Source organism: Manacus vitellinus, unplaced genomic scaffold, assembly GCF_001715985.3.
Source record: "Manacus vitellinus isolate BGI_N305 unplaced genomic scaffold, ASM171598v3 scaffold_25_pilon, whole genome shotgun sequence".
Lineage (NCBI taxonomy): Eukaryota > Metazoa > Chordata > Aves > Passeriformes > Pipridae > Manacus > Manacus vitellinus.
Window position 1 is genome coordinate 4,854,086 of NW_021939882.1, and position 21,043 is coordinate 4,875,128.

A 21,043-nucleotide genomic window follows, 5' to 3' on the forward strand; every position below is an offset into this window, starting at 1 on the left:
CAGAGTGCTGGGTTCAGTGGTGTATCTGAGTTACTACACAGTGTAGGACTGTGGTGCTGTGGGCATCGGGTCCATAGGTTGAAGGCCTGGGGCCACCAGTGAGAGATTCATTATGTGAGAGGGAAAAGAAGCTACTTCTGTGATCAGCCTGGCCCAGGAAAACAGCTCTGCCTGAAAGAATCGACCTCCCAGGCAGCACATGCAGATATTCTCAACCGCAAACAGAACAAAAAGGCACCACCTGATCTCGGAAAAAAAAGTTGAGGTCCTTACCGGAATATGCCCAGCATGTTTTCACAGCTGTGTTTGACTGTCAGAGCAGCATTTTTCTCTTTAAACATCCTCCTTCAGCCTGGGAATCCCTTGGGCAGCCACAGGCTCTGAGATGCCATTAGTTACAGACGGGCAGAGCTCAGCCAGGTGAGCAAATGTTGTCAGGGAAAATGCTGCATGGACATGGACCAAGTCCCGCCCTGTAAAGCAAACCTGACCAAGACAATCTTGTTGACTAAGGCCGAGGGACCTAAACCAGCATAAAATGAGGAAAAGCACAGCTGGGGTTTTGCTTTCTTTATGTCTGTTTTCGATTTTACATTTTAAATATTCTTCGTTTAAATCAAATACCGATATTTCTTGTGCTAGGTAAACTCTAAAGAAATTCTAATAGCAATTCTCGTGTAGGGAGAAGTTTTATCTGTGGATCCAAGGGAGATTCTGTACCTGAGGCTTGCTGGGACAGCCCCTCTTCTTTCCAGGCATGTTCTGGGTTCATGGGCTTTCTGAACTGCTTGTGCTGTGAGAGTGGTTGTACCTGTGCTTAGGAGTGAAACCTTGATAAAGCTGATTTTACAAAACAGAATTTGGCATAAGATTTGGTGACTTTGTGCTTATTTGTCCCATCTGAGCATATTGCTCTCTTGATTCTGAATTGTGATATTTAAATCATACAGTAACTGTTGCCACAGCACAAATGACAAGTATATTTATGATCTGTCTTGCCAGCATTCAGATTTAGGTGCCCACTGTTGGGGTTGTTCTCTGTCACTTGCAGGTGTAACTATGATATGTGACTTGAATGCCAGTGAAAATATGTATTCCACAGTCCCATTCCAACAAACTTCAGAGCTTCACATATGCTTAAAGGACTCAAACTTGGCTGAGTCAACCCAAAGACTCAATATTCATAAAATATTTTTGATTGTTTTCTGGCAGCATTTCATTTTATGTCAAGTAGAATAAATGACTGGTTTCACCTGAAACTTAATTTTCCCACCCTGTATTTCTGCAAGGAAACTGCAAACTTAATTGTGTCAGCAGGGGAAGGAATATGACTTGATCAGTGATTATTGTGTGCATTTCTCCCAGGTGATTGCCAGATATTTTGATTGCACAAGTTACCTCCTCCTGTGATCAAATTCAATACATCGATCAATGCAGCTCTAGAGTGTCATGTTCCAATCTACAAGGCATTTCTCTGAGGAACAATCTCAAAAAGAATTGCTGAGGGCTGTTTTTACTCTATGAATCCCACCAGAGAATAAATATCTGCTTGATTATGATCCTTCATTTCTTGGGTTTCTCTCATCCTCCCCCCAAAAATATAAGCTGTTTGCAGCTGTGCAAATCCTCAGATTTTTCCTCTCCCGACACCTGGAGAAGCATCCTTGGACATGGCGTATTCAAATGTTCAGACTGAGCTTGACATTTTTCTTCTGCACATCTTCAGGAGAGATGAAGTTCTGCTCATTAGGATGCTCTGATGAGAAAATGTTTTCCTTAGGTCCTTGTTGCACACAGAAGTTCAGAGGGTCCCTGAGCCTAGAGGGGAGCAGTAATTGGCATCTCTTATATGAGATCCTCACAAGCAGATGTCCGGGAACAACTCCTGTTGAGATTGGAAAGGCTGAAGTCAGACAACAGGCTACGAACACAGGATGTTTGGGGATAGAGCTGACAGAAAATGGGGACTTAGCAACCTCTGAATCACATGAAAATCAAGAAGCTGTCAAAGGCACCTCCTGTCCTCCCCAGTACACTCCTTAAGATGATCCATCCTGACTGTGAAATAGCTCTTGGCAGGGAAGGTGGATGAGCAAAGGAAGCATCATCCTTCCTGAAGAACAGGGGAATGAACACACAGCCAGCCAGCAATATGTACTTACTGGCTTGGCTTGGGACCTGGTTTAACCAAGCTAAAAATGAGAAGAAACTGTCTGTGAAAGTGATGAAGGGAATTAATGTTTGCAAGTGGAGTCAATATGGGGGAGCAGAGTAGGATGGGGGGAGCATGGAGGGTCTGCTGCCCTCAGTGCACCGACGGGAAACCTGGTGTGCATTGATCCAACCAGGGCTGTACGGAGGAGAACATGGAGATTTTACTCAAATTAAGCACCCACTTCCCATGCCCCCATCTGTGGTATGACTTTTATTCTTAATAGAATGCTTGCAAAATATGACTAGTTAAGATTTTGCCATGTTTATATTTTTCATGATATGACGTGTAAAGTTTTATGAATTCGTACCCAGAGGAGAGGAACAGTCTGAAGTCAGGAATGTGCTACTTAATGTGTATCATAGAAATATTAATTGAAAAACCTGGAGTCAGAAGGAAAGAGGAGAGGAAACTTCCATTCAACACAGTATGGTTCTTGCTCTCTGAGCTGTCCTTCCCTGGGAGCACGATGGAAAGCTAAGGAAAGGCAGCCAAATGAACTTTACTTTAAGTTTGTAAGACTTACTACAACTTAACCTACAACATCTCAACTAATTGAGATGTTAAAGGCACCAACAAGAATCTTTATTATTAATTTTGGTCTGGGTTTTTTTTGTTATTTGCTTTCACTGTGATTAAAGTAACTGTTATTTAACTGGGGGTTTTATTATTTAGTTTTTGTGCCATTACTACATTACCAGAAAATATATTTTTCAGCTTTTCCCCTTAGGTGCCTTAAGATATGAACACTGCACAAGGAAACAGCCCCAAGTGGTTTTTTCACTATTTCATTCCACAGTCTTGACAAATGGCTTGTGGGTTTTTTTCCTAGCAGATGAAAGGTCTTATTATACCAGTGGTGAGACCTCCATTTTAAAAAAAAAATCATTATCTTCCATTTGAATATTATTAATTGATCCTGCTTGTATTTCAGTAATTGAAACACCTTACTTAAAACCAGAAGCCTATTATGAGCCATCCCATCTGTGGGTAGTTATGAACTGCTCTTAATGTGCTGCTGTGTATTTCTAATGTGTCTGAACACTTCCAAGTGCTCTCCTAATTATCAGATTTGAGCCTCTTATGAATGTTGCATTAATTACGGTGCAAAAAATGAACTGTAGGCCAAAATCTGTAGCTAATTAGAGCATATAATGTAGTGCCAAGCTTAACATTAACGAGAGAGAAATGGAAATAGAGAGTTAATGTGAGAAAACGGGGAAAGTGCTCATTTTCCACAATGTGACACTGAATGGCCTCTCTCATGTGCTTACTTGTTTACCCTGGTGTTTATAATTAGCAAATGGATTTTGCTCACCGAAAACAAATAGCTCCTTAACTGATTTTAAAGTTAGCTTAATTTCTGTCCTTCAGTGCCCAAGTTGCTTTTTCTCATGTGGAAACACCAACTTTTACAACATTTACAAGGAAATCTATAATGGAAGAAGTTAGCAGCTCTGGACTGATTCCATCAGCTTGGTTGCCGTGTGGATCTGATGTTTTTCATCACCAGTTGTTGTCACATAATACCCAAGTCCAAGGCCTTTAGCTAAAGCTGAGCAGGACATCCTGCAGTGGGAAATAGGAAAATTATAAACATCATCCGGGTCAAGAAGAAGCATAAGGAGACTGGGAAAAGAGAAAACAGTGGTCAAATTCAGCAATCAAAGTGAGGGAGTTGGAAAGGACCACAGTGGATAATCTGAGAAATTCATTAATAGAGCCTGGCAATAAAAGGAATTAAAAAAAGAAAGATGAAAATGAGCACTTGCCGTTCCAGGGAAACAAACTGATCGGGTCAAATGCAGCAAATGTTTTCAGCAGGAGAAAACAAAAAGGAAACAAGATGCTGAAGTGTTTTGACATTTCATTTCAAAATCGTATTTCAGGTTCTTATTCGCCTGCACATTTAAACATGCTCCTTAAAAAAGATCTGCATCTACTTAAATACAAAACCAAAGGAACTGGAGGGGATTTCAGTCTTGGTTTGCCAGAAAGAAAAAGATGAACATTAGTTTTGTACATCAGCCTAAAGCAGCAGTGCTGATGTGTCAGTGCAGTCACATACCCAGCAGGCACTGTTGCAGTAATCCCTTGTGTAGCTCCAGTGACTTCCCTGGATCTGTGTGGGAATGCTGTGGCCATGTGTGACTGGGATGGTCTGGGAACATGTCCTGGAGCTGCAGGTCATTAAAGCAAGTGGCAGCCAGAGCTGGTTTGTCAGAGTGGGAGAACAGGTGAGCTTCATCCTTCAGGGATGATGGAACAATGGAAAAAGAAAGGAGAGAAACAAACATATTGATAGGTGCTTTCTGTGTTTCCTGTGACTTGTCAGAGACAAAGAAAGTCTTTTTTTTTTTTTTTTATCCCAGTGTTATGTTTCTCTCATTCAAGGGCTTTGCCTACTTGGAGAACTGGCTGCTAATTTTAAATCTGAGGAGGCACATAGAAGTCTTACAAAATATAGGGGAGGCTGCATTATGTAGGCTGGAGACAGATGTTTCTAAAACCTCAAACTGAAACTTAGTAAAAAATGATGAGGGCTTAATTCCAGCTCACAAGGTCTGAACAGCATTATTTGACTTAAAAATAATTAAGATATTCAGCATAGCTGCTCAAGAGTGGGAAAAAACCCCACTTGTCATGAGACAGAGACAAATTTGTATTTAGATTTGACTACAAAGGACTTTAAATCAACACTGCTGTCAGAGCCATATAAATAATTTAGCAATCCAAATGTTTTCCCAAGATCTGGATTTTTACCATTCAGCTGCAATGGGAAAATTGAATTTTGATGGTATTTCTGTGCATTTTACCCATGTACAGAGGGTAAAATCTCCAAGGACTGCAGAGGTCCATTGATATTTGCTTCTCTTTATGACTTGTTGGTCACCTCTGGGTTGCAGGTTAATCCGATGCAGCACGAGGAAGGGACACGATGAGTTTAAACCTTATTGCTAAGAAATCTTGGAAGCACCTTGCTCATCTCAGAATAAGCAAGAAACCCACAAACAAACAACAGGAGCTCTTCATCCTCAAAGGATTAGATCTATTGCCAATTTTGCAGCATGGCATATCAAATTGGTTTATGTTGTTCAGCGATGTTGATACACATTCAACCAAAAGAGTTTCTAATTTCTGGCCTATTTTGCCCCAGGAATGATGGTGAGTAGGTAGGGGCTATTCTTCTTATTCTGCTATAATGATTTTCTACTGATGGCCAAATGCAGAAGTTTGCTTTAGTGGCTGGAATCATGACTCATTCAGCCCAGACTTTACAGAGTTACTGGAAAGCTTTTAATTTTATGGAGTCTATGAACCTGGTAATTGAGATAGAGGGAAAATTCTACACTCCTCTCATGAAAATTTAATATGCAGCTGTATTAAAAGCAAATGTTTTGTGAAATTACATTTGATTTGGCCTATGTGTATTCATTTTTTTCAACAGAAAATGAAAAAAAAACAACGTATTTTATTCACTTTTCCTTTTGACATTTTGTGTATCTCAGGTTTTAAAATTTTGTTTTCTTCTTTTAAAGTGAAAAAATATCATAGATTGAAAGAGTGAATTCCAGAGATTCCTGGATTTTATGTTTACACTCTTCTCAATTTTCTGACTGTTTCTCAAGATTTCACAGTTTCCCCAAATGTCAAAAGTATCTTTTCAGGGAGACAATAGGATTGTTGTCTTTACCTGGAGCTCCTGTATCCCTGGAAACCACTCCAGGCTCTTTCCTGAGTTCTGAAAAACATGCTCACATTTTATTCCTGGACCATTAGGATTCAGTCTGTGTGATCTGCCCTGTGTGGTTCCATCACAGACATGGGGAAATAATGATGCCAACCAGACACTGTCCTGCACTGAGCAACACCTCCATCATCTACAGGCAATAGTTTACCAGTTAGTGACTGCCATAAAATACAGAAATAAAAGACTCTTTTCTGCCTGCTGCTGAAACAGGAATAAAGTAAGCAGATGCATCACTGTCTGGGATAACTAACAAACAGTCATCTTAAGCCATTCTCTCTTCCCCTCTCTTTTATAGTACATTTATGAATTATATTGTTTGCATTTGTAATTATGGAACTGAACAGATGGTGAAAGGCTTATTTCAGAGTGATGTGTTCATTAAAATAACCTGCTCTCCTCTGCCAAGCGATTGTTAACCCTAATCCCAATTTGATATCAAAGAGAGTTATTTGTTCTTTCTCTTCTAAGTTTGTCTGAAAGAAACGGAGCTTTGAGAAACAGACACGATATTGAGCGTGGAGCCACAATAGTGGTGCTGAATATATTCCAGAGGGGAAACCACTGAGGAGCTTTGCAGCTGTGAAAGAAAGATGCCGGGAAGGATAAATTGTGAACCAATGCAATGTCAAATCTAAGAAAAGTTTAAATTGGAAGCTCAGTTCCATGTAAAACGTGCCCCCAGCCAGTTTCTGCCTATGTGCAAACTCTAAGTTCTACCATATTAGGTGGTTGAGCATAATAATGGTAAATCCCATTATTAAAAATGGGACTCTCTTCTTTCTTCACAGGTTATCACATCTTACAAAATAACATCTTACCTCCTTCTATTCCCAACAAGTGTTTACTGGGTGCTCCTGCAAATAACAAGAGTTGCAAATAGCACCTGGCACAAACTTGGGAAAAGTTTCAATGCCATGAAACCTGCAGAATTATTTCTTTTCTTATTAGTTTAGATTTTTAAGAATGCCACAGTTGAAACTTGCTCCTTGCCTGACTCTGCCACGCCCAGGTTCCTTCCATCAGTCCTGTAAGGTGTCACCAATGAATTGGCAACAACAAACCCCAAATCCCAGGACGGGGATGTCCAAGGATCACAGTTTCATTTCAGTTAGGTGTAATTTTCCTGCACTGTGTGAGCATGGGACCAGGAGGAGACTCTCATAGTCCAGCTCATCCATGAGGTCACTGCTGCAGCCAGTAGTGAAGTGTGTTACAGGCTTCAAACAGTGTAATGGGAACAACTAAGAACAGCACAGAATTTGATACAAGGATTTTCTCTTCTATTCTTGCATTACCAGGGGTATTTATAAACTCTAGCAGTAATTAATTTGCATTTATAATATAAAATTATAAAAAAAAATTTGCAAACATAATGAAACTTGGTGCTTATCAGCTTCTTGCACAGTTCATGTCTAAACTTCCCCAGACTTTGCAGCCATTTGTGCACCCAGCTGAGACCCAAGATACCCTGGCAGTACCAGTAACAGACATATACACCATAAATTCACCCACCCATCCCTGCTTCTGCAGAAACACTGACTTCTCAATGTCTGGACATGTCTGCAAAATCTCTTCTCTACCTATTGACAATGGGACCTTCATTTTTTGATCAGAATGGGAATGGGTTTAGTGGCAAAAGTCCCAGGGAGCAGAGAGTTAACAGCTCTTGTACCTCCCCTGCATAAAACCCAGCCCAGGGCCAACTGCAAGACCTCACCTCAGTCTTCAGTGAATGTCAGGACAACAGGAACCACCTTTTGCCTGTCCAAAAAAGGAAGCAATTAATAATGGAAACTGCTCTCTGTTTAAAAATCCTTTCCCTGTACACCAAAGGCAGCTGTGCACCTACAGCAGGTTTGGGATGGCTGTGGCTTCCTCCCATCACCCTCCTTCAGTGCAGCTGAAAGCTTTGCCCTGCTGGGGCAGTTGTGGGCATTCAGTTTATTTGTGATGGTGAGATCTTCCCACTGTCTACAACTCCCACAAAGGAGGTTGGAGCTGGGCGGGGTTGGCTCTTCTCCCACATAACCAGCTCATCGGGAGACCCCAGGCTCTGGGAAAGCAGTGAGTGGTTTTCATTACAGTTCAGGGAGCCAGAGACCAGCAATTTTTTGCTTTCTTAGTAAATTGTCCAAGTTGGTGTGAGAGAGAGCTCTGCAGGGAATGAAAGTAAGCAGCCACTGCACCCCCTTGGTGTTTTCTTCTTGGCTTTTGCTGAGTTCCCATAATAATGCTGGAGCTCCCTGTACTGGTCAGGGGCTGTAAAATCTCCTATGTTGAGAGCTAATCCAACCAGTTAATTAAAGAGTCCATTGGACTTTCAGAAACAGTGGGAGATGCAGAAGCAATTATCTCCAAATTGGCCATCGTCACAAAGTGCCATTTGGCGAGTAGGGAATAGTCTCCAGCAGGTCCCTTTAGGGGTGGCAATTCCTATCCATTATTGGGTTTTACTGCTGGGTGGTGGTTGTGGTCTGAGTAAAGCCTTGGGGGAAATGATTGGAACACTGTCCCCAGTTCTGGGAGGAGTCAGATGCAGAGGGCAGGGGCCGCAATTGGTAATTGAGCTTGGTGGTTTAATGTGCCAGCATGTAGAAATCCCATTGAAGGAGCCCATTAGAGGCAGGAAAGCTGAGCAACTAATTTGCTGCTGATAATTTATTTAACATATTTAAACCTTTTAACGTTTTTTTTTCCCTGCTCGCATACTATGGCTTCCTCAGATGTATTCATTACTCAAACCTACCTCGTTGTTTCTCTTGAAACATTCAGGCCACACATGGAGGGTTCGAGTGCTGTTTTCTCCTTGCATTGTGAGATAAATCCTTGGTGTCTCCATGGGGTGGGGGCTGAGGCATATCAAGTGTGTGTTTCTGGAGCGAGGCAACACTGAGTTTCAGGTGTAGCTGTGCCTTTTCTCTGAAACTTGCTTGCAGTAAGTCTGATGCCTGAAAAATGAATTGTATTTTCAGGGAGCAGATCAGTTAAGTCGTGGGGGTGTGAACAAAAGCAGGGCTGTTATAATCCCAACTTTTATCCAACACTAAGTTGGTGCTCTGCAACTGGCAGGTAGCTTTGAACTTCCATTTGAAGGGCAAAACTGCAGTATGAGAAAACAACCCGAGTAACACAAAAGCTCATCAGCAGAGGACTCCTTTAACAGATTCCTGGAGATTTTGGTAATGTTTTTACAAATGATGTGCCAGAACCTGAGCAAGCCATCACCCTGCAGAGCAGCTTTTCCACCCTGTGTAGGAATGCTCTTTCCTCCTCTCCTACCAGTCCTCTTTCCCCACAGGGTAAACAGCTGGAAGTGTTGAGCTAACAACTGCCAGAGGCTTCAGACAGACACTTTGTGCCACATGAGATCCCGGGACACCTTAATGACTTCTCTTTAGCTTAATGCATCTCTGTAACAAACGGCATCACCTGCTATTGCTGATCTTGCACCACTTTCTGACTGCTGCAGAAGAACAAGGAAGGTTTGGCTCTTTGGATATCCTGTATGAAGTGAGCTTTCAGTCTCTGTTGCGCTGCTGAGCAAGTCCTGAGTTGCTCCGAGCTATGTCTGCCCTGTTGATGGAGCAGGGGGTCTCCTGGCTCTCATCCTCTGTATCCCCATTAGTAGCAGAGACTTTGCCATGCCAGAGGTCTCCTTGGTGGATCATCTCACACAGTGTCCCGTGTCTGACTTGGTATATCAAATTAAAACTACATTATGACTTGTAATTCTTCATGGTCATCTCATCGGAGTGTCTGTTCAGTGTTAGACGCAAAATGTCTTTTCTTGTTTCTTGCATCAAGTCTGTAATTTGTTGGGAGAACGAGCACATTTTTAAAATTTATTATCCTTATTTAAAGTTGATTTCTAAATTTATTATCCTTATTAAAACTGGAGTGTTAAGGGTGCATGTTCAGTGGATACATTTGCACATACAGTGACTTGCAATAAATCAACCAAGCCTGGCTGTGTTGAAAACCAGCATCTAGTACATTAAAGGGTGAATTTCTGCAGGAATAATCACCAGAGCAAACACAGACAGGCAGTACAGTTCATACCCTGGCTTTCATTTTGAGGCCATGCCTGATCTCCTGGAGCTAACAGATACATAATTGGTAGGATATTCAAATCATCTACTTCAGACATTTCAGTGGCATTCCAAGCACCTCAGTTAGGAGCCTAAGTCCCAAAAATGCTCAGTGATTGAGAAAGAGATGCATCCCAAGTAATAACACCAAGTAAACTGATGTCACAGTATCAGTCTATGAACATGTAGAAAAAGTTCCTGGCTGCTTTTAGTGATTATTCAGACAAACCCTAAGGCTGATAGTACTTCACTCTGCTAACAAGAAGAGAACTGATATATTCCTTTATTTTCTTGGGCTTTTTTCTTTTTTATCTTTATTGTGATACAGATGTTTCAGGTATGTCTTGGATGTTTGTTACTAAGAGAAATAACATATCTACATGTCTAAACATTCAGGAGAAAAGTCTTAACAGAGACCTGATTTCCCTGATATGCATTTGAACAAGGGAAAAATATGTTTTTACAGTTATTTTTGCAGCTTTTTCCTTCTAGACCTACTCAGAGGATGGTTTAGTTCAGCTTTAGTTTAAATTAAAGACTGCCAAGGGAAGATACTTGGCTTGCTCTGTACCCTTCAGGGGGGTTGAAAGCAAGAATGATTAGATGTAAAATTCAAGAAACATGTGCTAAATTAGTTTTACTCCAGTTAGCCAACAGTTTTGCTATCACCTCAGATCTGCTTATTCCTGCAAAGCACTGCACACCACTTAGGGAAAACAGTTGCATGTCACCAGCAGATTCAGTCAACAGTCCTGTTCAGAGAGCCACATTGGGATGAGCAGCAGGAGATGGGCTGGTAGATGAGGCACAGGGTAAGAGATAACCTGTGCTCTAAGAGAATTCTTACAGCACAATTCTGGTTTTCCATATCTGGCCCAAAGCCTGGAGAAATATCATAAAGGTCATGATACCTCCAAAGGACATAACACCTGAACAGCACTGGTTTGATAAGACATGCTAGAATTGGCCCTAGACTGAGATGACTGTCTTTTTTAAGTGGAAATGCCCTGGAATGTCGGTCTTGGTTTCATTTTAAGCAGCATTCCCTTCCCAAGCAAGTCTCAAATGATTCCTTAAATGCTTGAACTGAAGACATTAACTGAAGTGCCTTCAGCTCAGTCCACCCACAGGTGATCAGTGTTTTTTAGTTCCTTTGTCTGGATTCCTCTCATCCAGCTCACCTTAGACACATGAAACCCAGCAGGTTCTTGGTTTTCAGGGTTTGCCTTGACTGCTTCAAACCAAAGATTTGGTTTCCTGTCCTGGAACAAAGAAGGGATTTGCTTTGCTTTATGTGGGATCTGCATATTTGGAAAATGTTCTGTCTTAAGATGTACTTTGGGATTTTCAAGAACTCATTTTACATAAGCAGGTAATCAGGTCCTTTTAATTGGCACTAACCAATTTCTGTGTCTCTCCACTTCCAGGTACACTGTTTTACGCAATGGGCATCATCAGGAACATGAGAAGCTTCCCATCCACAACGACCCTGAATCCCAAGAGTCCTGTTTCTAGTCATGGTCCTAACAGAGGAATGGTCCGGCTGAAAGAACCTTTTAGAATATCCAAAGGATTCACGGACAGCAGGACTTGTTGAAAAATCATTCATCTGCATTGTCATGGTGCCTCCTACACTGACTTCACATGGGTGTCCAGCTGTGAGATGGATGGAAGGTACAGGACTCCTGTACCTGCAGGGATGGCTGGACCATGGCTATGCCACAGCTTTATTCCAGAGGGGGTGATTCCTGTCAACGTAAGGACACAAAACAAATACAAACCACTCAGTGAAGGGACTTCTGCTCTCCTTTTCCAGCTGCCCTCTGTGTACAAGTCATCTCTCTGTCCTGCAGTCTTAGAGATCACAAGGTCTGGCTGAAGCCCTATCAGGATGTGAGACTAAAGCCCTGCTTTATCTGTGCGAGATCCTGCCCGTGGTGACTGGATGGTCAGGGGAGAAACAGCACTATGTTTTCTTCAGCAAAATAAGGGGGAACATTTGCCCTTTGATTATAGCTACTGGTGAAGGGTCAGCACGAGCTGCTGGTTCACCCAACCCTGCAGAGCTTTGTAAATGCTTTTATTGTGTTTCCTGGCCACGTTCACTGGTGGAAGCCTGACAAGCTGGAATGGGACCTACAGAGACATCTCACCTCTGACAGGGCCCTGCCAGCACTGCTCCAGTCCAGCCCATGGGCCCAAAGCCTTATCCATCCTCTGCCATTTGGAGGCCAGTGGAGAGGATATGGCCCTCAAACCCAGGCAAGCTGCCAGTGCTGTGCTCACTTGAGCAAACTTTAGGCATTCCGACCCAAAAGAAAGGTTGGCCAAGAGACAGTCAGTCTGTAATAGATCACTAAGTGCCATCTTGAAAACTACACCATCTAATAAACTTTTCTAGCTACATTAGGGAGAGAGACTTCCACTTCCATTTTCCACCTTTATTTTTGTATTTGTTTCGGTTCCCTTCCAGTTTCAAGAAGTTTCAAGATTTTCAAATATCACCATATGCACATCTGCTTGCAAAGATCTCAGTCCTCAGCTGCTTCCTGCATGTAGATGTTGCCATATTCCTTGTGAGCTGCTTCCACCTTTGCATGGAAAGGGTGAGCAAGGCTGTAGACTTCGCAACTTTGGGAGAATGATCTTCATGCAGTAGGAAATATGCAGGATCAAGACTATGAGCCTCTACCCTTTTTAGATGAAGATCGAACCCAGAGATGCCACCCTGAGCCTAGAAAATAAACTTGTACTTTGTTATATTGTGTAATCATGTACAGCTATTTTTAATGTAAATAGAAAAGGTGACATTATTTATTATTTTTTATCAGGAACATGTGTTTTTTTCATTAAAAGCTTCTAGACCCAGGAGCTTAACATTATATGTATTATTATTTAGTAATATTTCTGTTGCTATGTGACAGGTATTTACTATAAACAGACAAATCCTGCTTTGAACAAACAAAAATGTTGCTCAGTAGGAAAAAAATTGTGCATGATAAAAACAAGTGGCTTCCCTGCCATGGTGTCTGACTTCTTTAAATACTTCTTCCACATAAAACTCACTGACAAAACTTCACAGCATTTTCCTTTAGGTTTCAAAAGGACTCAGGGGAGAAATAGCCCTAATTAGAAGACCAGACACTTACCAAAGTAGAGAAGTGCTGGCAGTTAGAAAGAGACAAACTGTTGGTGTTTTCATGGAAAGTGCTCCTGGTTCATCATTAGGACTTGTTTGGCAATGACCTGTTTTTACAGGGCTTTGTTTCCAAAACAACTCTACTGTGGACATCAAAACAGAGCAGAGAGTGAAAAAAGAAAGGTCAATATTTAAAGTTTGGAAAAAAATCCATCCAGGGCTGCTTGAGTCCTGTGATCCTCACCCTCTGTGGGACTGCTCGCTTTGGTTATGTCAGGATTTGGGTACATGACTCTGCAGAACAGGTTGTCTTGGTTTCACCTCAAGTGTCAAATTTCTTAGAGAAGTCCGAAGCTTTTCTCTGTCCCCATTAAAAGGCATCAAAATATTGGTGTGAAATTTCTTGGAGTGATCTGGAATCAGCAGCATGGGGATGCTACAGTAATGGTGTTTTTTGTTTCTGCTGTTGTCCTTGAAGTGTTGTTTTCTCCTATGTTTTTATGTGCATTAGTAATATATCTCTTCTTAATTTAAAATTAACTCCTCAACAGGGCAATTTCCTCACAGGCAACATTCCATCAATGGGCTCTATCAATGGGAGCAGTAGCTCACTAGCCAAAATGGTCAACAGCTGTGATGGGAAAAAAATTCCAAACACTGTATTTGAATGAAAAACCAAACACAAAATGTCCACGTTCTTGTGTCATTTCTGACAAACTGTTGGACTCAGCAAACCTGTCATGAACCACCTGGCAGCTCCTGCTTAGTAAGTCAATAATCTCAGCAAAGCTTCTGTGAACCCAGCAAATGACGTTGTCTGTCATCAGTAATGGTAGAATTTCTCTAGGAAAGGAGCTGTCTCACAGAAAGGACCCAGACTCAATTTCCTTTGCTAAAGGTGGCTGCTCCTTCAGCCTCTCAGTTTAGCTTCCCATTGACCCTCTTGGCTGGTGGTGTCAGAGCCTTTGCCTGTGCTGAATAATGTGTAATGCATTGGCTGTTTCTAAAAATAAAAAATCTTCTGTGTGCACTGAAGTGAACTCCAGCTCATGCTCATTTCTTGGCTGTTTTCACTCAAAACACATGATGTGACCAAGTTACACTTTCTTGCCTTCCAAGACACTCTAACAGCCAGAACAGGGAGGGAGAATCCGGCCCTTCTTTGCTTTTTCTACAACTCCCTGACAGGAGGGTGGAGCCAGGTGGGGGTCAGGCTCTGCTTCCAGTGAACAAGTAACACGACTAGAGGAACAGCCTCAAGTTGTGCCAGGGGAGGTTTGGGTTGGACATCAGGAGGAATTTCTTCACTGAAAGGGCTCCCACACATTAGAATGGGCTGCCCAGGGAGGTGGTGGAATCCCCATCCCTGGAGGTGTTCAGGGAATGGCTGGATGTGGCACCCAGTGCTCTGGTCTGGTTGGCAAGGTGGGGATCAGTCAGGTTGGACTCGATGGTCTTGGAGGTCTTTTCTAACCTTTATGACTCTGTGAAAATACTGATGAGCCCTTGGGTTGTAATACCCATTCCTAATTGTTATCTACCAGAACAATCCTGCCTCCTGCACCAAGTTCTCATGCACTGGCTCTTTCTCCCCACTGATTGTTTCTGAGCCCTCCCTCTCTCTTCTTTACCTGTGCTGTGCCCACCTGATCTCTCACATCAGCCCTGAGAGCTCTCACTGCTCTGGGCACCACGCTCAAGACAGGCATTTACAAACAGGGAGTGAAACATTATTTTGTGCAGCTGTTTCTCTGAGTTTCCCAGTGAATCTGACTAAAAAAGGAAGCTTCTTTCTTCCTTCCTTTCCATCTCTTTCCAGCCACCTTTCACAGATTCACTCTAATAACCATGTATTTATTTCTTCACATAAATATGCTAGTACTCATCAGTGAGTGATCACACCAGCACTTTATGGTCTGGGAACACTTTACATGTTTTGGAACGCAGCAAGCCTTGGAAGCCTTAAGGATGGTGCCTGATGGAGCTGTTTTCTTGGATTACAACTCCTGACACTTCTCCTTGCCAGAGGTAATGTGCTGGCAGAACAGAGAGCTAATGAGAAATTGGCTGGGTCTTTGCTAAACTATCTTCAGGAGGCAGATCTGTCAACACAGTTGTATTCCCATATTTCTGCATTTTTGTAGGCTCCAGAAGCATTTCTAGGATCTTGCATGACTTTTGATAGCAGGGCATGGGCTCAGACAAGGAAATTCAAAGATGCATTGGGGTTGCTTGTGCTGAAAGAGGGAAGTAGAGTGACAGGCTGGCTCCTTCCAAAGGCAAACTAAAAACATAGCCTAAGGCTAAATCTGTGTGCCAGTAGGCCCTGGGCAGTGTCAGGGTGCATATCCCCATGAGCTGAGCCATTCTTCCTACTGCCCAGCTTCCCCTGTTTCCAATACTCAGTTTACTCAGACAGAAAGAGTCGTGCTGCAAAGTAAAATTCAGAGCTGTAATAAACAAGACACCAATGGGAAGCAGCGTTCACCAAACAGAAGCTCCCAGGAAGGGTGCAGAAGAGGCCATACATTTAATTAGCTGATGTTTAAGACTGTCTGGAGGGATGTGAAGCAATAACTGGATGATACACGCTCTGTAAATGTCAGTGCTTGAGGCAGGCAGCAGCTGTGTTGCTTAGTGAGATGTATGGAGATATGGCTGCAGCCCAAGAGTACCAGCAGGTCATGCTCATAAACACCATGAAGACAGCTGAATCCTTATGGGGAAACGTCCCTTCCACATTTATCCTTCAGTTTTTTCAACACTGAATATATCTTCAGTTTTTAATCTTGGAGAGGTCAATGGAAAAATAAGTAGAAACTATCTCAGCAGAACAATTTGCAAAATGTTTTCAGTAAATTCTCAAAACCCTTTTAATTTAATGCAGAAGTGTACAATGTGACCTGCTCCTATTGCAGGATCTGATGCCTGTATACACACAGGAAGAAGTGAAAACATTTACCACAGTGGCTTAAAAATGAAGGCAACAGCTTCCATCTGCATTACACCCCAGTACGTCGTAGTGCAGTGTGTGAGCAGAGCTGAGAAGGGCTCACAGTGGGATCTGAGGGATAGTTGTAGAGGTGTGTGGGAAGCCCTTATTCGGAATCACAGAATCATTAATGTTGTAAAAGACCTCCAAGGTCATCGAGTCCAACCTGTGCCTGATCCCCACCTTGTCAACCAGCCCAGAGCACTGAGTGCCACATCCAGCCATTCCTTGAACACCTCCAGGGATGGGGACTCCACCACCTCCGGGACAGCCTTGACAGCCTTTTCAGTGAAGAAATTCCTCCTGATGTCCAACCTAAACCTCCCCTGGCACAGCTTGAGGCCGTTTTCTCTTGTCCTGTCCCTTGTTCCCTGAGAGCAGAGCCTGACCCCCACCTGGCTCCACCCTCCTGTCAGGAAGTTGTAGGGAGTGAGGTCACCCCTGAGTCTCCTTTTCTCCAGGCTGAGCTCCCCCAGCTCCCTCAGCCGCTCCTGGTGCTCCAGACCCTTCCCCAGCTCCTTTCTCTTCTCTGGACATGGTCCAGCATCTCAGTGTTTCTCTTGCTGTGAGGGGCCACAGAACTGGACACAGCACGTGAGGTGTGGCCTCACCAGTGCCAAGCACAGGGGGACAGTCACTGCCCTGGTCCTGACTGTCCCTCTGCTCTTGCTTACAGAGGTTCTGTCCTATTAAGCTTATTTAATTTCTACTTACGATTTATTTGCAGTCACAGGAGCCCTACCTTGGCCTGGCACGTTACCTGAAGGAGGCCCAGGTTGGAGGGGGCACTGTGGTGCTGGTCTGGTTTGCAGGAACAGTGCAATCCAAATGGACTCATTTGAGCCATGAAAACCATTGTTAGAGTCACCTTGATGTTGAATAGCACAAATCCCTTGCTGCAGAGATCCTCTTTTGGCAAACTCTGGTCCTCCATGAGTCTCTGTTATAACAAAGGACACTTGGGGGAGAATGTATATTGGAAATGTGTTAGGTAACCACAAAAACCCTGAACATGAGTCAGAGCTGAGAGAGCTAAATTATACTCACCTTGCCTTTGACTTCAGCACACTTCAAAACGGTTTTTATTTTACCCTACATTCCCCCACTGTCCCTAAATGGGATCTGTGAATAATCAGTAACAGCGTATTCATTGTACTTAGATGTTTTTGCACAACTCAAAATACCTCCCAATTTAGGTATTACTAACAAATATCTTCATCCTAAAGATCATCTCAGCAAAGGATTGTGGCTCTCAGAATGGAATACACTCCAAAATGTCTTTGCTCAGCAAAGATAATGAAGAATCAAAAGATATTTAAGGCATTTATTGACGTCAGCCTGACTTAATAGTGTGCAACAGAACCAACCCATTGGGTCCAAATCGTGTCCATTTAATTCTTAGCACAGATGAAAAATACAGAACAGCTCCAGCCAAATGATGGTTTCTTGGAGCAGGCAGCCCACACACGGCAGACTCTGAGTCATTCTGAAGAGTTTTCCTCACCCATCTTTGTAAATGCTGAAGCCAAGGAGAGCATTTTCATTCTGTAACTGTCAGCTGTAAATCCCTCCATAGTTTAAGATCCCATCTTTTTCTCCACATTTGATTTCCTGAGCCCTCTCTGAGTACTACCATGACAAAAGGCGAGAAATCTGTTGCTTTCTTCTACTAATATGAACTCAATAAAAATATACAAAAGCTTTTAGTTTTTTCAATTTTTGTATAGATTAAATCTTCCTGAATAAAAAAAAAAACCAAAACCAAAAACCAGTTAATCTCCTCTCAGCACCCAGTGACTGTTAATGAGCTGATGGAAACCCTGCAGTGGATGGGCACTTGTTTTGGCTGTCCTGTTATCACATGCAGTGCACACGTGTCCATACAATTTCCCTGTCGTCCCCCTGACAAGGGATTAAATTTGAATGGCTTGAACTAGCAGGAATCATGGTCAAGGTATGGAGTTTGTAGTTGCTTCTAACACACTGAAAAGCTCAGAGACCAGAGTGAGGGTAGAGGCAACATTCCTGTCTCTACCATCAACTCCTTATAGCTTTTTCTTGAATAAAAACACACTTTCAAAATCCTTTAAAAGACCCAAACAGTGATTTTGTCTTTCTCCTAAATCAGAGAAAAAAAGCAAGAACCAGCATAGTGCCCACCTCTGAACACAATGTTTCATGCTCCTCTCTACCCTCCCAAGCTCACTTTCTCCTTTATCTATTTACCTTCTGTACTCTCTGTTTAGATAACATTTCTCAGGCACTTGAGCATCTCCCAGCTGGGATCACTGCATCCTCTGTCAGGAGGAGCTGTTAACTCTCCTTGCTGTGGGCAAAGCAGTTCCAGCACTTGCCTGCAGTGGCACAAGCCACCTCAGACTCATTTCCCAATTAGTGGAGAGCTAATCAATACCTACCTTTGCCCAGCTGAATTAGGCCCTCTAAGTGCTCATTTCTCTTCACTGACTGTAAGAGGACACCTCTCTGACTGGTTCATCTGCACTAGAGGCATATAAATCCAACAAAGATATAACCTACCCAGGAAATGTGTTGTTGAGTCAGACCTAACCTAGGGAAGATAATCCTTCCTATTTAATCCTTTCCCTGAAGGCACATGAATGTGAAGCACATCAAGGAAGCAGGGGACAGAAGTGATACAGCCATATCAGAGTTTCCTTTATCATTTTCCATACCTATCAGATTCAATGTTTGCAAAGCTGCCTTTGAACTCTAGCAAACAGCTTCCTTATATGTCCAGATGCAAATATCACTGTTTGTTAAGTGGGCTCTAAATGGATTTCATAGTTCAGCCCAAAGCTGCCACACAGGAGCACAGCAAAGCTAAAAGCCCCAGCTGGAGTTTTCTGCATTGCAGAAAGAAGAGCAGAGCAGGATCACTCAGTCACCTTATGTGCAGTGACAGCAGCCTGACCTCCTGCCAGAGAAAAACGAGAGGAGTCAGGCCAGACTGCAGTGTGAAGAGGGAAGCCTGTCACGCAGAGAGAAGACATCTGGGATGCTCCCTGAGAAACGTAACAACTGGGCAGGCCCAGGGAAAACCTCCCTTGCCATGGCAATTGAACAACAGACTGCCCCAAACAAACAAAATGCATTGACGGAGGAGCTCAGACACAAAATATCAAATCCCTTTATGACCTGGAAGCTGTACCCCCCGGGGTGTCCCCGTGTCCCCTGAGCTGGGGGCGGTCAGGCACAGCCGGGTCGGTGTGTCGGGACCACCTCTGTCCCCCCGGGGTGTCCCCAGGACGCCCCCGGTCCCGCACGCCGGGGCGGGGAGCTCCCCCTGCCGGCCCACCGAGGGGTTCGCATCCAGCCCCGCATCCCTGTGCGGACCCTTCCAGAGGGATCGCACCGGAGAACGAACTGGAAACTCAAATCCGAGGGCCCCAGTCCCGCACAGAAGGGACGCGCGTGGCAAGTGACGGGGTGCTATGAAAAAATCCGAGAGAAGCACGTGGTCGGTACCTGGTTTCTCTGCCCTCACTCTTTGCTGACAGCTCTCTGATGTAGTTAAGCCTCTGCAGGTGACAAAATCAAGAAGTCCAGAGCAGGCCACTAAAATCATAAGAGGATAGAGAACTCTCCTGCCTCTGGAGACAAGCTAGGAGAGTTGGGGCTGTTCAGCCTGGAGAAGGGAAGGTTGTGTGGAGACCTCACAGCCCCTTCGAGTATCTGAAGGGGCTACAGGGAAGCTGGAGAGGGACTGTTCATCAGGAACTGCAGTGACAGGACAAGGGGGAATAGCTTCATGCTGAAAGAGTAGGCTTAGATTAGATATTAGGAAGAAATTTTTCCCTGTGAGAGTGGTGAGGCCCTGGCATAGGTTGCCCAGAGAAGCTGTGGCTGCCCCATCCCTGGAAATGTTTAAGATCAGGTTAGATGGAGCTTGGAGCAACCTGGACTAGTGGAAGGTGTCCCTACCTGTGGCAGGGGGTGGAACTGGATGAGCTTCAATGTCCCTTCCAACCCAAACTATTCTATAGTTCTATAAGAACCTGCAAGAGAAAACACTCATAACACCCCCACCCCACCAGCAAACTGGGGCTGATGTCAGCTCTTGGTGCAGGATCCACAGACCAACAAACCAGAAACCCAAATGGCAACTGCAACTCTTTGCTCTTCAGGGTGGAAAACAACTGAAGGCATTTGCAGCCCTTAGCCCTGGGGCAGCATTTTATCTGGAGCTGGCAGAGCCCTGAGGACATGCTCACACCCAGCACATCACCCCTGAAGCCAAATTGGTGAGCAAATTATAGTTTGTGCAGCAGCTCCTGCTCAGTCCAACTATACCCATCCAGGTCCCAGTAATAATTATTTATATATTTAACTAACAAAGGTTGTGCAGGAAAATAATTATTTTCCTCTGCTTTGCTCCTTTCCTCAATTTCAGATACTGAAGAAAGCAGATTCCCCGGTCTTATCTGAGATCCTCAAGCACCCCTAGATCTCAGGACACACAGTGAATTAAGTCACTACATCACCACTATGTGTAAAATGGGAGTAATGTTTTAAGAAGCTAAAACTACTGCAAGGTTCAACTGCTTACGGAAATATTGAATATAAATAAACATTATTTGTATAAATACTTCTTCAAAATGCTGAAGTTAAGAGATACCAGATGGAGATCTGGTGCAATACTCTAGAAACTCTGTAACATTTTCCTGTATTAAAATGGTAAACATGACTGAATCAATGACTCACATTACTTGAAACACTCCTAGAAAGGGTCACAATTATGTTTTGTCTGAATGTCATTGAATATATTATCTATGGCTAAATATGTTATAACTAAATCATTAACTCTGATCCTGCATTAAAGCAAACTGAACAACATTCACTC

General features: G+C 43.3%; 1 protein-coding gene across 1 annotated transcript in view; it reads left to right on the forward strand.

The window, feature by feature from the left end:
- The window catches only part of HTR4 (5-hydroxytryptamine receptor 4), a 62,915-nt gene extending 48,596 nt beyond the window's left edge, over positions 1–14,319 (forward strand). The window contains exon 6 of the mRNA XM_018073527.3: positions 11,479–14,319. Within this exon, the coding sequence (XP_017929016.1) occupies positions 11,479–11,566 (88 nt within the window). The 3' untranslated portion in view covers positions 11,567–14,319. The remainder of the gene's footprint in view (positions 1–11,478) is intronic.
- Positions 14,320–21,043: the final 6,724 nt, after the last annotated feature.